Source organism: Marmota monax, unplaced genomic scaffold (genome assembly GCF_021218885.2).
Source record: "Marmota monax isolate L192 unplaced genomic scaffold, Marmota_monax_Labrador192_F-V1.1 WCK01_AAM20220418_F8-fsc00001, whole genome shotgun sequence".
In the NCBI taxonomy this organism is placed as follows: Eukaryota; Metazoa; Chordata; class Mammalia; order Rodentia; family Sciuridae; genus Marmota; species Marmota monax.
In genome coordinates, this window is record NW_026693777.1 from 47,175,848 (window position 1) to 47,189,042 (window position 13,195).

At 40.3% G+C, this 13,195-nt stretch overlaps 1 protein-coding gene across 2 annotated transcripts in view; it reads left to right on the forward strand.

Annotated features, from left to right (window-relative positions):
• Window positions 1–13,195, forward strand: part of Sqor (sulfide quinone oxidoreductase) — a 47,012-nt gene that overhangs the window by 12,367 nt on the left and 21,450 nt on the right. For both annotated transcript variants that reach the window (XM_046461858.2, XM_046461857.2), the window contains exons 2-3: window positions 9,998–10,248; window positions 12,667–12,837. In XM_046461858.2, the coding sequence (XP_046317814.1) occupies window positions 10,012–10,248; window positions 12,667–12,837 (408 nt within the window). In that variant the 5' untranslated portion in view covers window positions 9,998–10,011. The remainder of the gene's footprint in view (window positions 1–9,997; window positions 10,249–12,666; window positions 12,838–13,195) is intronic.

Genomic DNA, 13,195 nt, shown 5'->3' on the forward strand with positions numbered 1-13,195 from the left:
TGCACTTTTTACCCCCTCTGAGTTCCTGCTAACACCTCCCACTAGTTGGACCCAGGCAGAGGTCAGAGGACAAGGGAGACCAAGTGATGTAGTTATCAGGGACACAGCCTGATATCTGTGCAAACTAATTACACCCCTAAAAGAGAGTATATAAATATATATAAGTGTATATTTGGACCTATAAAAGTCTAAACCAATACACCCCTACGTGGGCTGGATGTAGGATGAGTGGGAAACAGAGAATAGCAAAAAAGTTCAAAATATGTTAAATATTCAAGTCATTGATCTTTTCCTTTCTGATTTATACCTTTAATGTTGTGCTAAGAAAATTTTTATCTTACTCAGGGATGACATAAATGTCTAGTTAAATTTTCTTCTAGCATTTTTATGGCTTATTTTTAACACTCAAAAATTTAAATTAGACCTACTAACATTAAAAAAAGAAAAACTTTCCTTGTAATTTGGCCTTTGTTAGCAGCAGCTGGCAAGCTCAGCTATTCTTTCCTCAGCTTCTAAAGCCAGAGATTAGGAGTGGGACCAGGACAAGGGTGAGGGAATTTCTGTCTATCAGCGTAGGTCCTTATTAGATGCACAATGAGTTTTTTGTAATACTTTGGAAACATAATTGTGACCATATATATTTCATGGAATTTATTCCTTTTTTTTTTATACTGGGGATTAAACCCAGTATAAAAAAGTAACCACTGAGATACCCCCCCCCCCGCCGCCCTTTTTATTTTTTATTTTGAGACAGGGTCATATTAAGTTGCTTAAGTCCTTGCAAAATTGCTGAGGCTCTGAACTTTCAATTCTCCTGCCTCAGCCTCCTGATTAAGGCATGCTCAATCCTTCCTGGGATTAAGGCATGCTCCATTGTGCCTGGCTTATTTTTTCATAAAGATACTCTTATGCATTTGGCATAGCTAAATGTTATTTAATTTGTATACTTTTGTTTATATTTATATTTCTTGATTTCAGTTCTGAAATTTTAGCCACTGTTTGATTAAGTTCAGTATGCATAGAAAGCTGAATTTGCACATATACCTATGTTTGCAGAAAATTTATTCCTTAAATACCTTTCTGAACACTTCTGGTGAATGGCACTTTTTAAAAAGTTATTATTAGTTTTTTAGTGATGAAAACAACAACTTTATTTATTTATTTTTATGTGGTGCTGAGGATTGAACCCAGTGCCTCACATGTGTAAGGTAAGCACTCTACCACTGAGCCATAATCCCAGTCCTGGATGCCACTTTTTAAAATCAAGGTTAAATGAATAAAAGAGATGTGAAGATTTTCATTGTTGGGAAAGATAGCTCAAGTTTCAATAGGGCAGATCTTAGGGTGTGACAAAGGCAAGGAAGGCCAGGTGCCACATTCTTTCAGAGTGATTATTGTATTAAAAAAAATCAAAGTGTAACTATGTTATTTATTTGCAAAAACTTGGCCCAATCACCCACAAAATTACAGCACTCTTCAGTAGCATGTAATTAAATTGCTTTCTAAATGCCACCTGACAGTTCAGCAGATACTTAAGGAGAATGAGCAGAGCAGAAATTTGTTAAACATGTAAAATCTTCCATCTGACTGAACAGTTGTCACATGCATTTTAACGTAAGTGTATTAAAATGCATCCAGAATTTGTTTTACTTGGTTATGGCAAGGCCAACAGATCAGGAGATGACTGCCATGAAGGAATGGATTTTTACTCAGAGTTCTTAAGAGACAGAAGGCCCAACATGCCATGTAAGGGCCATATGGGGAAACACCTGGGTAGGTCAGGAGGCAGGAAAAGTGAAGGGGAAGCATGGGCAAATGCCTATATGATGGCTTTTATGAGGCAGGGGGAAAAGGCTGACTAGCTTTGGAATTGGCTGGTTGGAATAATTTAGTGGATTCTAGGGGTTAAAGGGGCTGCCCCTAGTTGTTGGATACCTGGCCCTGGTGAGATTAGAGTTGAAGAATATTCCTCCTGGGATATAAGGGCCAGATAAAGGAGGTAGATCCCAGGATGGGCTCTGGATTGACTGGTTTACGTATCAAAGGTATGCTGCAGGCTAGTCTTCACTGTCTCCAGGAGTTAGCTAGGTCTGGGAGGGGCGATCCCTCTAGAATTATTAGCAAGGCCCCAAAATGTCAAACCAGCATAAATGAAGGAAAAGTCCAAACCAATACACCTGATTGTTAAATACCAGGACTCAAAATGTCTCCAGGAAGAGGAAGCACCAGCTTCTTCCTGGTTTCATGAGGTGTCAATGCAGTGCCCTTGACAAGTGCCATGAATAGTTCTGCACAAGCTACCTGCAGGCACATCAGATTAAAATGAAATCATGTGAAGAAAACATAGCCTTCGTGAGGTAATGTCTGACATTTTCTTGGCGCTCAATGTAGTGATAAATCAGTGACAGAAACAATTTCCTTCCTGAGATTTTTCTGGATTTAGATCTGCCCTTCTGTAAGTCAGGGGATGTGATTATATTTGTGTGTCAACCTGAGTGGGCCATCTAGTGCTCAGGCATTTTGTCAAACAGTATCTGGGTTTGTCTATGAGGGTGTTTCTAGATGACATGAATATTTTAATTGGTAGATGGGGTAAAGAAGATTGCCCTTCCCAGTGGGGATCATTCAATCAGTTGAACAAAGTAGAACAAAAAGGTTGACTGCCCATGAATCAGAGAGAATCCTTCTTGCCAGAGTGTCTTGAGCTAGAACATTGTTCTCCTGCCTTGGGACTCAGCTGGAATACTGACTTCTCCTGTGCCCGAGCTGGCCTTTAGACTGCAGCTATACCACAGGCTCTCCTAGGACTCTGGCTTGTAGACCACAGATACTGTTGGCCTCCATAACCATGTGAGGCAATTCCCAAAAGTGTCCTCCATATGTTAGGGAAGGTGATAATGTTTATTTTTGGTGTCCTCCCTCATTCTTTTCTGCCTTCTCCAATTGAACCTTGGTTTTAGTCTCTTTTGACTATGTGGCCTGGAGGATATACCTGGTTTCCTTCAGCCTCACTTTTTCCCCCAGTATAAAATGGGAATAATATCCACTGTGAGTTGTTTGCTGGCTGCTGCTGATGCCTGTACTGCTGCTGCAAAGGGCATTCAGAAAAATATGCTTTGTATAAAAAGAGCTCATTCTAGCTCTGGCCCTGCTGCTGATATTATGTGGCCTTTGGAAGATCATCTTGTGCTCTGAGCTTCAGTTTTTAAATGTTATCGAAAACTTCAGTGTGGGTCTGGGGTGGGCCCCGAGCAATTGGAATTCTCTTTTAAGATTCTCTGCACATGGGAGGGGTGATTTTTAAGTCTTGTTGCTATTCTTTGTGTTGCTTTTATCTTGTAATCACTTGAAATATATCCAGAACATTTCAATGACAGGAAAGCAAAGCTAATGTCCATTCTGATACTAGGGTTTTTTTTTTTTTTTTTTTGGTTGTTGTTGTTTGTTTTTTCATCATTCATTTTAGTTTTTTTTTTCTGTGTGTGTGAAAACTATGAAATATATACAAAAATAGACTACCACAAGGAACACCCATATATCCTTATCAGTTGGCTTCAAATTATTAACTCATGACCTATTTTTATCTCCACCAATTTCCAAATACTGTAATATTTTTGAGCAAACACCAAGGCATTTTAATCATAAGAATCTCAGTATATATTTCTAAAAGGTAAGGACTCTTAAAAATTGTATCAATAGCTGGGCATGGGAGCTCTAATACCAGCGGCTTGGGAGGCTGAGGCAGGAGGATCATGAGTTCAAAGCCAGCCTTAGCAAATTAATGAAGCCATAAGTAACTCAATGAGACCCTGTCTCAAAATAAAATATGAAAAAGGGCTGAGGATGTAGCCTCAATGGTTGAATGCCAGTGGGTTCAAAAACAAAACAAAAACAAAAAACAAACAAAAAACCAAAAAACCCAATACTATTATTACATTTCACCCCATCCTTTTAAAAACTTCTTTTTGATTTATTTAGTAGGCTAAAATTTCATACTATTTACTCCGTTTTACCTCATTACTTGGGATACAATTAAGCCAGTGGGCATTTTTCTGAATTGTTGAAGAATTAGTTTGAGTTAAACTAATGATGTAGTGATGTAGTTGTCCTAGTTTGTTTTGCACTGCTATAACAGAATTCCTGAGACTGGGAAACTTATAAAGAGCAGAGATAAGCCTTAGGGCTGACTGAATTAAATGAGCTGGCAGCCCCGTGTGGGAAGAACTAGTTCTGGAAGAGCAGTTTTCCAGAGTCTCATCACCTGGGCAACTAGGCAAGAGCCTGACTCATGCTGTGTAGACAAAGCTCACTTGTGTCTAGACTCTGGAGCCCACAGGGATCTAGGCCACTGGAACTCAACTAGTAGTTCAGTGCCCAGATCTGGTGAGATGACAAGGTAGATGATGAGAGCTGGAGGCTATTTGTCATCTGTTTTCCTCTTTGGTTTTGGAAGTGATCTACAAAGGTAATCTGTTAAAGGTTGACCCTGAGGAGGTATGTGCCTAAAGTTTCAGCTACTCAGGAGACTGAGGTAGGAGGGTCACTTGAGCCCATGAGTTTGAGACTAGCCCATGCAACACAGTGAGGCCTTGTCCCCCCACCCCTAATAAACAAACAAACAAACAAACACTCAACCCAAACCAAAACAAACACACCACCACCACTACCACCACCAAAGAGTTGGCTCTGGGGTTATTGAAACCTAAAGCAGAGCGGGGTCAGCCTGAGTAGGCCTAGAGATAAAACACTCTATAATGAATCACACACTCTCCTCAAAAGTAAAATAGCAAAAGAATTTTGACTACAAGCTTTCTGGTTGGTGAATCTGTATTTAATAGCATAATACAGAATTTACGAAAAAAAAGAAGAATGCTCTTAATAACCCTTGCTTAGATGCCAGCTATGTTGGAATTCAGCTGGGTGTTCTGGCTGCTTACAACCCAGCGGGTGGCCTGTCACATGACACAAAATTAGGGCGCTTTGGACACAGGCTGTCTGTATTGTTTATTCAGGAAGGGCCTGCTGTGGACTGCGGAGACCAGACCCTGGAGCCAGCAAGTGATGTAAGTGGGAGGGACCCAGGCAGCTGCCTAATCTTTCTATCAGCAAGAGTTGTACTTCACTTATGCTGTAGATATTTCAAAGCATTTACTTTGATCCTTTAAGAGAGGCACTAAATTGATTTAGGATTAATTGAGGGATTTTTGTCTAACTTAAAAGCATTACATTATTTAATTTTAAAATATATTGCATGTGCCACTTGTTAAATGAAAGTTAATTTTGGCGTATTTAGTAATTATTTAATGTGTGTTTCACATTTTAAGAATGTAGGGATAAAGTGGCTGGATCTTTCTGTGTCATTGGTAGTTAATTTTTTCTTTCTTTCTTTTTTTTTTTTTTTTTTGAGACAGAATTTCACTATGTTATGGAGGATAATTTGAACTATTGGGCCGAAGTGATCTTCTTGCCTCAGCCCTGGAGTAGTTGTGACTACAGGCATGTACCACAATGCCTGACTTTATTTCTTAAATAAACAAGAATGTAGGTTTCTGGGATGATGGAGAAGTCAAATTAGTTTCGTGCTTCTGCCTTGTTTTTGTTGACAGGGGTTTCTATTTCTTCTTGGCTGATTTCAGGGTTAGGTTTGGCCTTCCTTTCATTTATTGCCTTCTGGTTAAGATTGTGTGGCTGTCACTTCCATAAATTGTCTGTTTTTTGGGTTGTTGCTGTAGACTTGCTTTAGGTTAATGTCAGAAATTCTTGTTGGTTGCTGAGTGATGTTGTCTGATACCACTTCTAACAGCAGATGCCTGTTTTGTTTCCCTAACATCAACCATTTCTCCAGTACCAACAGTTCAGTTCAATTTTGACATTAACTCCAGGAGTTAGTATAGACCCCATGTGTTCAAGGCTTAGTCCCACAAGACTGCCCCTGCTTCAGACACTTGCCACAAATGAGGCCCCAGGACCACACTTGTGTCTGGTCAACACAAATTCAGGGTTTCCCATGATCCCCCTCGGGTTTGATAATTAGCTAAATTACTCCCGGAACACAAGAACACACATGTTTCCTGATTTATTATAAAGGACATGACTCAAGAATGGCCAAATGGTAGGAATATGAGGGGCACAGAGTTTCCATGTCCTCCCAGAGCACCCCGCTCTCCTGGTAGCTTTGAGTGTTCTGGAAGTTCATGGAATCTTATTTATTGTTCAAGAGTTTTAGTAGAACTGAGAATGCAGTACCTCTTCCCTCTTGAGGGTCAAGGGCGGGGCTCAAACTTTCAACCCTCTAATGACAACCTATGTTTGGTTTTTCTGACAACCATCTCCATTCTGAAGTTATCTAGAGGTCCTACCCTGAGCTACCTCAATAGCATAAAGTTAGGAAATTTCAAGGGTTTTAGGAACTTCATACTATAAATGGTGAATGAAGACCAAGTATATATTTTATTATACCACAGTTCCAAAATGGGATATTAAAATTGTGATTAGGCATTATTTCCCTGGATTATTCTTTTGTCTTTGATGTTATATCATACTCTGTCTTCTCCACAAACATTATATGGACCTGGGGTTTCTGATCTGGATTTTTAGATAATGTTACATTGTTAGAATGAGAGAGTAGTTGAGATTTAGGGCTATTTTGAAACTTGAGACATTTATTCTAAAGCATTTGTGGTTTTGAGATTGTTTATAGTTAAAAGGTGAAATACGACTGCAAAGGCTAGGACATTCTGCTTGATGGCTGATATTAATGAAGGCGATAAAACTGGTACAGAGTACTTTGTGTTTATGCTGAAGGAATAAGCTGAAAGAAATAGCCTTCTTGACTTAGGGAAATATTTGTGTACATTTTGAGAGAAGACGGAGGTCAAATAACCTCAGCTGGAGTGGCTGGAAACCAGAAACTCAGCCTGGCCTCCTCCTACATTGTCTTTTTTTTTTTTTTTTTCCTTGAACAAAACAAAATTCTTTCCATAGAGCTAAGTAGTGTTAGAGCCATGGAAAAATGTTTTCCTTTTTCTGAGAAGTGAGGAGTTTTGCTGTGATTCTGTCATTCTGTGAGTGTGCAGAAAGAAAGGCCGCATGTGCGGACTGTGTATTCACCGTGTACTCACCATTTTCTTCATTCCCTCACAAACAGCAATATCCTATTTGGTGATTCTCTCCATTCTTCAATCTAAAAGAAAAAATAATCTATTTGAATAATTTTGAAAATTTAAAATGTAGGGTTCATTAAAGAAAACTTGAAAAGTACACACCAAGAAAAGGAAAAGTGTATTTGTAGTTATACCAAAACCATTGCTAACATTTAGGTGTCAGTATCATGAAAAATGTTTTCTTTTTTTGGGGAAGTTGTGTATAATATCACCCCCCTCCACCATTTAATAGCATCACACAAGCATTGTTTTGTTGTTGCTTGTGTTAATACATTTTTTGTTGTTGTGACAAAATACCTGAGATAATCGATTTGAAGGAAGCAAGATTTATTTTGGCTTATGGTTTCAGGCCATGGTTGCTTGGCCTTTTTGCTTTGGGCCTGTGGTGAGCAGCACATCATGGTGGGAGCGGGTGGAGAAGGAAGTCTATTTACCTCTTGGCAGCCAGGAAGCAAAGGGAGTGTGGTTCCGACATCCCCATCAATATCCCCAATAACCTAATCCTTCCCTTTAAGCCTCCTTTCCTACAGGTTCCACCACCTCTCAACAATGCCAAGGCTGGAGACCAAGCTTTTAATACATGGGCCTTTAGGAGACATTTAAGATCCAAACTGTAACATTGTTGATGTATAATTGTCCTAAGATCATAGAAGCAGTATAATGTAGTGGTTTAAAGTTGAAGCTCTGATACTGAAGTACCCGGGCATAACTTGAGAAGGTTACTTAAGTGCTACCTGCCTTAGTTTTACATTTGTCAAATGGGATGATAATGGCAACACACTCCTAAGTAAAAAACTATGTAAATGTTACACTTCAATGATAGTTATTATCACTGAAATAAAGATTTTATTACCATAAATATACTTACAAAGTTGAAATTTTTATAACATACAGAAAAGCAGGAAAAATAAAAATCACCCATTATTGTAAAATTCAGAGAGAAACAGTGTTAAGATTTTGGAGTTTCTTTCTTTTTTCAGTGCATTTTCTTTTACACAGTTGAGATAATATTGCATTTCCATTTGTATCCTTATCATAAGCATTTTATATACTCTGTAAACATAATTTTAAAATATTACATGAATCATCTCATCATCATTACTTGACCTTTCCCCCAATATTTTGACATTTAGGTCACTCTTTGCCCCCCTGTTAAACTGAGATAATTATAGATTAACCTCAGTTAAAACAGCCAGGGACCAGAATTGTCCCTGACCAGAGTGGAGCCTGCAGTGGTTCTTTTAGTCCCAAGATATAACGAGGTCTAATCCACAAATCAGTTAACAGAAGGTTGACCATACTATAAATAAGTGAGAAACATTTTTATAACAGTTTTTTGTTCATTAGAATTAGAGGTTATTTTCTTAGACTAGATCCCCAGGATCAGAAATGCAGGGTCAAGGGATAATAAATGTTATTTTTTTGAAGATCATACTGATTTTAGATGTACAGCAACAGTGTATGAACCTGGCCCAATTTCTGGGGACCTCCAAATACTCCTCCCTCCATGCCTTCCTGCCCCAGCTCTGGGTCACTTCTTGGATCTGAAATATTGAGGAATAGTTGGCATCAGGGGTGCCCAAACTCTGAACTAGAGTTAATTCTAATTTAAATTAGCACCTTTGCCTCCTCCTCCTTACCCCTCCTCTTTCTTCCTCCCTAGCCCTTTCTTTGCTTCCTCTAATCCTCTTATACAGCTTTCCTCTTCTCCCATCAGAGAGGGTATGATGGAATTAAGTCATGGCCATTAAGAAGTTAGTGACCTTAGCAGCTAGAATCATTGTTCCTCAGTGGGGTATTTGCATTTTAATAAAGGGTTCATGAAGTAGTGTTGAACTCAAATGACTGAACATAATGTTGACATTTGGGCACCCAGAGAGGGTGATGTCTTGGGTTATACAAATTATGCCAGTCTGTGGTATCCTAGATGTAGGCCAGTGCTGTGGATAGGGTGAAGTGAAGGCCAATCTCTGAGAAGCCTCAATTTCCTCTTCGCCAAAGCATTTACTTCAGAATAGAAGTATGTTTTCCTAAAGGTAAAATGGGTCTCTCAGAGGAACTATTAAGGAAAAATTGTTTACTGAATTGGATATAATAAAAGACTGGTCAGCAGCATGTGCAGACTCTTTACATAAAATATAACTTTATGATACCAGGCAGGGCTCCTTTTATGGCTTTTTTTTTTTTTTTATCATCTGGTTGAAATTGCTAAAGGCGTGGAGGACTTTTGCTTGTGCATCTGTAGCCAGTGATTTGATTAAATTGCATGTCCCTGGGCAAGCAGAGCCAGGAGGTCTCTGCATGGGGCCGAGGCTCTGATTAGCATGCTCAGACCTCTGAGTGGCAGAAGGTGGGTTAATTGATGGACTATTTCTACTTCAGCAAGGTCACAGGTATCTTTTAAGGCAAGGAGTACTACAGTTCTCTATTTGTGGACTTTCACATTTGTTTTAATGGATTGAAAAGTCAAAGAAAGAGTGTGTGAGAAGAAAATGGGAGGCACATGGACACAATGAGGTAAACTCTAGTTTTTACAGATGGACAAGGATGAGTAGAGACAAGTTCTTAGGAAGCTCTTAGAGGGCAGATTATAGCCCGTGCAACTACAGCCCTAGTTGGTCTGAAAGTAGGAGGAAGGGGAGACAGGAAAGCTTAGTCAATTGTCTGTTTTCAGCCATGTGAGCTTGGAGGCTTCAGAATCCCAGTCAGCAGAGAAAGTGGTCTTGAGAGGAGATGGCGGGTATCACTGGGGGCTGGTCAGACATCAGCCTCCCCTTGCTCTATTCCAGACTGGTCCTTCTTTGTCCCTCACCACCTCATCTCTTTCCTTCTAGCCTGATCCAGCCTGATGATGGCCCCACTGGTCACTGTGGTGTCCAGCCCCCGTGCCCGGCTCTTTGCCTGCTTCCTCAGGCTAGGCACTCAGCAGACTGGCTCCCTCCAGCTGCATACAGGGGCCAGCTGTGCATCCAAGAACCACTATGAGGTGCTGGTACTAGGTGGGGGCAGTGGTGGTATCACCATGGCCGCCCGCATGAAGAGGAAAGTGGGTGCAGAGAATGTAGCCATCGTGGAGCCCAGCGAGGTAAGTCTCCCCTTTTGAGTACACCAGTGTGTGTGTGTGTGTGTGTGTGTGTGTGTGTGTGTGTGTTAGGGATGTGGGTGTGACTGTCAGGCACAGGTTTGCATGTCTTCACGTTAGGCTGCTTTTTTATAACCAGGAGGAGAAATACTATCTGAAAGGATTGGGAGAAAGTGGAGGGAGGGAGAGAATGAGGACAGATCTCTTGTCTTTTTGTGTTCCTTAGGGTTGTCATAACAAATGAGTACAAACCAGTTGGCTCACACAGCAGATATGTATTATCTCACAGCTCTCAGAAGTCTCAGACCAAATTATTGACAGGGTCACACTCCCTCTGAAGGCTGGGTGAGGGACCCAGGCAGGGGAATTCATCCCAGGCTTCCCTCCCAGCTTCTGGTGGTTGGTGATAGTTCTTACCACTCCGTGGCTTGTAGATGCACCACTCCATTCTCTTCCTTACCTTCACATGATGTTCTCTGTGTCCCTGTGTCTTCACTGCTTGTATTTTTGTTGTTCTTTCTTTTGTCTATTCAAGTATGACCTCACCTTAATGTGATTACATCTGTGAAAATTCTATTTCCAAATAAGGTCATGTTCACTGGAACTGGGGTTAGGACTTGAATGTATCTTTTTGGGAGACACAATTCAACCATGATGCCCTCCTACTCCAACTCACTGTTAAGAGGAAAATCAATTGCCATTGTACTTTTCTATCTCTGTTGCAGTCTGGAGAAGGGATAGTGATTTGAGGGGCAGATAGGCCTCTGGAAAGCTGTCAATGGGTTTGAGAAATTTAAGTGTAAGTGGATTATAAACAGATTATAAGTGAGAGAAGGAAGTCGATATTAGGAAGCAATGAAGTGAGGCAATGTTCCATGAAAAACATTTTAAGATTGTACAAAAGCTTGGGAAAACTATTCAAAAATTTTGGCTATTTGCACAACATTTCCCAAGGAACTGAGTGTGCACCAGCTGGAATCTCTGTTCTTGGGAGAAAAAAACAACATGAGTCCATGACCTGGTTTGACAGGGAGGGTAGGATGGAAAGACATACTTCTTAAGATGTCTCCCCAACCAGAAATAAGGCTATCCAGGCCCATAATGGGAGAGAAGACTTTGGAGTACTCTCTGCCACTTTCACTTTTAAAGTGACTTCAGTTAGGGACACCATTCCAAGTGACAGAAGTCTGGAAACTGTATCAGGTGGCTGTTCTCTGGTGCATGCTCTATTGTGGCTAATCCATGGATGGTCTCCCACTGGCTTCTCTTTGTAATTAGACTGGTTCTTCTGGGGACTGGACACACTCAGAAGCCAGAATCGTGTCTGTCCTGCCTCTCAAGGAAGTACAGTGCAGGAGCCTCTTGACGAAGCTGCTAGTGGTTAGGCTTTTAGCACCTTCCCTTCTGTGTCTGATTGAGTGATTGCTAGAGCTGATGTTTGTGGTCTAAAAAAATCTGAGCTTGCATTTTTGTTGTTCTTTCTGTTCATGATGGACTTGAAATTGATGCATTCTCACAGTTGGAGACTGCTGTCCTCCTTCTCCTTCATCACACTCATTGCTGGCTATAGGGAGATTGCAAATCATTCTGTGTCCTCTTCACCTCCTTGTGGGTTTTGGCTGCTCTGGCCAGCCAGTCTGAAGTATTTTAGCAATACTAAGAACTCTTTGTCCCCTGGTCCACCCTATGAATGCATCCTCAGAAGCCATTAAATCAATCTGCCCTTTGCCCCTGAATCTAGAACTTTCACAACTAACTTATAGCAAGACTGGACCATCTGAAACAAAAGGACTCCAGAAAATGGTGAAAATTTGGGCAGGCAGTGCACTGTGGGATAGGATTTGGCACCTATTGACTTTGAGTGGCTAATGTGAAGTGTCTTCAGTGCTCCATGGGCTTGGGGAACACAGTTTGAAGTTAGTGAAGTTTCAAGGCTCCCCAGAAGTGGCCCAGACTTAGCATTGTCTCCATATACTTCTCAGGAAGGATGTATAGGCTTCTGGGTTTAATTTTTCTTTAAATTTGTGCACATAAATATATTCATAATGTGTGTTCATATATATGTGTATATATACATATACATACATATATATGTACATGTATAATATATATATATATATATAGAACACCAAGTCAAACTTTAGCAATGAATAATACAGTGGTCATTAAAGATAGCTTATGCCTTTTTAATGATCTTGGATGAATTTTTGGGTTGGGTGGCTATCCTTCAGAGTTTAACATAATAGAATATAGAAACAGGGCAGAACTAACTTTCTGGACTAAGAAATTTACTTTTTAAAAAATATAGTGCTCTAACAATCAGGAGGGAGTAATTGAGAAAGTCTGGTTCAAACACTTTTAACTAAGACCCTTTAGGTCAGGCTCAAATTGAAATAACTCTCCGAATGCTTTGTTTCGCAGAGACATTTCTACCAGCCAATTTGGACCCTGGTGGGTGCTGGTGCCAAACAGTTGTCCTTCTCTGGTCGTCCTACAGCAAGTGTGATTCCATCTGGTGTAGAGTGGATCAAAGCTAGAGTTGTTGAGCTGAACCCAGACAAGAATTGTGTCCACACCGACAATGGCAAGGAGGTAACCTTCTGGGACCTTTGGATTATTTTGTTAATCTGGTGTCTTGTATTGATGCACAACCATTCTCAAACTGGACAGTTTTCTGGTGAAAGAATGGCATATGTGTGCGTGTATGCAGGTATGTATGGGTGTTAAACACTGCACAATATGTTAAGGTGCATGGCAAATGGAAAACAGATGGAGGGACTTACTGATGTTAAATTAATAAATAAACTACCAAGACAAGTATTTGTTGAACATCTGCTGTGTACCCTATTGATTAATATAGCATCTTGCATCTGAGTGCTTATTGGACAAATGCTATTGCTACATGTTAAAAGGACAGGCATCTCTTTCCTTTGGAAGCAGTTGTCTTTTC